The sequence below is a fragment of the Telopea speciosissima genome, chromosome 2, assembly GCF_018873765.1.
Source record: "Telopea speciosissima isolate NSW1024214 ecotype Mountain lineage chromosome 2, Tspe_v1, whole genome shotgun sequence".
NCBI classification, from domain to species: domain Eukaryota; kingdom Viridiplantae; phylum Streptophyta; class Magnoliopsida; order Proteales; family Proteaceae; genus Telopea; species Telopea speciosissima.
Window position 1 is genome coordinate 70,418,576 of NC_057917.1, and position 3,640 is coordinate 70,422,215.

General features: G+C 40.3%; 1 protein-coding gene across 2 annotated transcripts; it reads left to right on the top strand.

Moving 5' to 3' along the window:
• The first annotated feature begins 1,177 nt into the window (after positions 1-1,177).
• Positions 1,178-3,001, top strand: LOC122652766 (F-box/kelch-repeat protein At5g15710). 2 transcript variants are annotated; one of them, XM_043846612.1, is made up of 2 exons: positions 1,178-1,419; positions 1,453-3,001. In XM_043846612.1, exons 1-2 carry the CDS (start codon positions 1,278-1,280, stop codon positions 2,592-2,594), a joined length of 1,284 nt encoding a protein of 427 aa, XP_043702547.1. In that variant the 5' UTR covers positions 1,178-1,277; the 3' UTR covers positions 2,595-3,001. The 2 variants fall into 2 exon arrangements, with proteins under 2 accessions (XP_043702547.1, XP_043702546.1); XM_043846611.1 differs by having other exon boundaries at positions 1,180-3,001.
• Positions 3,002-3,640: the final 639 nt, after the last annotated feature.

Here is a 3,640-nt window from a genome sequence, read left to right on the forward strand (position 1 = left end):
ATGGTGGCAACCGATCATGTAATTGTATTTAGAATGTCAATGAATACAACCCCTATGGAATGCACCCTCTGCTTTTATTGTTTTCGATGCGAAGCAGATGGACAAGCCTCTGTGTTTTTTTTTGGGTAGAAGATGGACAGCCTTGGAGCATTTAAAAGATAGAAGAGCAGCAAGACACCAAGACCAATATTACTCTTGATTCTTTATCACACAAAAATAAAAATTAAAAAAGGTATTAAATACATAAATAAACAGATAATAAGAAGAAAAGTAAGAGTAACGTGCACACAAGTTGTCTGCTTTTTTTCGTTTGAATTTTTTTTTTTGTAATTTTATATCAATATATATATGAAATTAAACCCGGATCAAACCAATCCGATAATAAATTGATACATGAAATCAATCCGAAAACCTGTAGCGAAATCGAACCAACACCGAACATTCTTTATTGGTTTGGTTTCGGATACGGATTTACACCCATACGGCCATACCCACGAGTAAAGAGACCGCAACCCTCAACTCGTGCTCACCACACCAACCAAACTGCTCCATAAATACCCCATACTGTCATCCCACTCAGTGCTGGGCCACACTGCCAAACAAGGTCCCACCCCATGGGATAGACTAGAAACAGATGATCTGAATAATCAAAAATCAACATTTCCAACGGTCAAGAATGGTCCCCTGTATCTAAAAACAACCAGATCTCTTTCTTCTTTTTCAGCGAATCAATCATCGTCAGCAAGGGCCACCACTAGCGACAAGAAGCAACTCAACACGTTGGAAGCACAGGAACAGAAGAAGAGTCCTTCTGTCCTCGACGTTGCTGGATTGGGTTTCAACTTTTCAAGGCGTTTATTTAACTTTGGGAAGGAACAAAGGAACATGAATAATCCAGAGAGCTGTGTATGGATTTTGAGAATCCAATGTTAAAGCTTAAAAAAAGGTTCACTCTTCTCTCGATCTAAAAAGATACATTTTTTTTTATCCTTTAATGGCTTCCGTTGGTACATTAAAAGTTCCTAATGTTAATGTATCGTGAGAGCAATTGGGTTTTGTTGATCAGAGGGCTGGATTGGTCGTTCTTTGAGCTATTAGGGTTTAGAAGTTTAGGCCTTGCAGTTTAATAGCTGAAAAATCGACTGTTCTGGTTGTTTTTCGGTGATCATAACTTACCTGTGGATTAGGGTTTAGATTGGTTGTTTTTGATAGTCAACTCATCTGGGAGCTTGTACTCTGGAATTCGGCTTGTTTGGGGGAGATTAATTTCTTAAGTAATGGAAGGAAATGGAGCGGTTTTTCAATCTGAAACCAGAGCATTCAGATCGATATTTTCGAAAAATGACGTTTTTGGTGAAGATAATACTTGTCCGAAGCAAGATACATATGTGGGTGTATCTGGATCGAGGAACACGAGCCCTTCCGGCCGGGCTGGATCCAGGAATACTAGCCCTTCGCGGCAGAAGGTGATCAAGACCAAGCCACGAGGCTTCGACGAAGAAACAACTGCAACATTTGGCAAAGCAGTCCAACCCGATGTTCATATGGAAGACAGTATTTGGGCGATGTTACCGGAAGACCTGTTGAATGAAATCTTAGCTCGGGTTCCTCCTTTTATGATCTTCCGTCTCCGATCTGTCTGTAAACGGTGGAATTCGATCCTCCAAGATGGTAGCTTTCTTAAATTCCACTCTCAAGTGCCATCCCATGGGCCATGTCTTATTACATTCTGGATGAACTCGCAGGCCCCGCAGTGCTCTGTGTTCAGCTTGCCACTAAAAACTTGGTATAAGATCCCCTTCACCTTCTTACCCCAGTGGGCATTCTCGCTAGTTGGTTCTTCTGGTGGTCTTGTTTGCTTCTCTGGACTTGATGGGCTGACTTTCAAAACCTTGGTCTGTAACCCCCTTACTCAAACTTGGAGGACCCTCCCTAACATGCATTATAATCAGCAAAGACAATTGATCTTGGTTGTGGATCGGACCAACAAATCATTCAAAGTGATTGCCACTAGTGATATATATGGAGACAAGACGTTGCCAACTGAGGTTTATGATTCAAAGCTTAACACTTGGTTGCTTCATCAGATAATGCCGGCTGTGAATCTATGCTCTTCAAAGATGGCATTTTGTGACTCTCGGCTATATCTAGAGACCCTGTCACCGCTTGGTTTGATGATGTATCGCCTAGACACAGGGTACTGGGAACACATTCCAGCCAAATTTCCTCGATCGTTATTGGATGGGTATCTTGTTGCTGGCACGCAGAAGCGCTTGTTTCTAGTTGGAAGGATAGGCCTTTATAGTACTCTTCAGAGTATGAGAATTTGGGAGCTGGATCATGCAAAGATCATGTGGGTGGAAATCAGTAGGATGCCACCAAAGTATTTTAGAGCGCTGTTGAGATTGTCTGCAGAGAGGTTTGAATGTTTTGGACAGGATAACTTGATCTGCTTTACTTCATGGAACCAAGGGAAAGGTCTTCTTTATGATGTTGATAAGAAGGCGTGGTCTTGGATTGCTGGCTTTGCTCTTCAGTCATACAACAGCCAGGTCTGTTTCTATGAGCCAAGGTTTGATGCTTCCATTTACTGACTAATGGTTTTTGAAATCCTTTTTGTTCTTTATTTAGGGCCTCATTATTGGTCATCATCCTACTTGTATTTCAATTTCTCTATCATGTCACTCATGTAGCATTCTATGAGTTATTCTTATGAATTCAAGTTGGTATTCATTTGCTCTCCACTCAGATTATTGTTTTCAGGATCACTGTAAATTGCTGCATGCCTATAATTGTCAGAATCCCTGAAAAATGTTGCATGCCTATAATTGCATCCCTGTAAAAGAATTAAAAAGTTTATGGTTTAATGGAAAGATACGGCCCTTAGTAGAGAGTGGAATGGTAGAGCAATATTGTTGTTGCCAATCCCAAGTGGATGGGATGAGGGTGTAAATTTATCATCTTCTAAAATGTAAATTAAAGGACGATGGATGATATGTCATAGAATTCTGTTGGTTTTCGAGAGTGGCAGTATACCCTAATGTCAGTTGCATGTATAGTTTGTACATTAGGTTTTTTATCTGGACATGACTTTTTGTACAAATTTCTTCATCATAGGGTTTTGATATAATTATATAAATACAGTTCTCTCACCTAGAAGGAGGGTTTGACTTTCTGTCCCTATCTGAGGGGTACCCAGCATTTCACTGTCTGGGTCTTTATACAGTTATTTAATTGTTTGACCTAAATTCTGATGTTTTGGTGGAAGCATTTTCTTGATAGGATGAAGAATGGCCTGCCATGGGTTTCAGTTGGTTTTCCAAGGGATCAATTGAAATGGATTGAGAGAGCTCATATTCCTCAGTGGTTATGGAGTATCATGCCAATATTATTTTTTTAGGAAGTAAAGACCCGTATATGGTGAACTAAGCAAGCAAGCATGCATGTGCCATATGTGCACATACACAGGACATGCAGATCCATGATCCAACTACACCTAGGGACACACACACACAAACAAAAATGGAATTGTAAAAGAGAAACCCTACTGTTACCATTACTTACTACATTGAGTTGTAGCTGCATCAGCAGTGAAGGTGCTGTTATCATGCTCTTGGCTTTTGCTCAAAGATTAATTGCT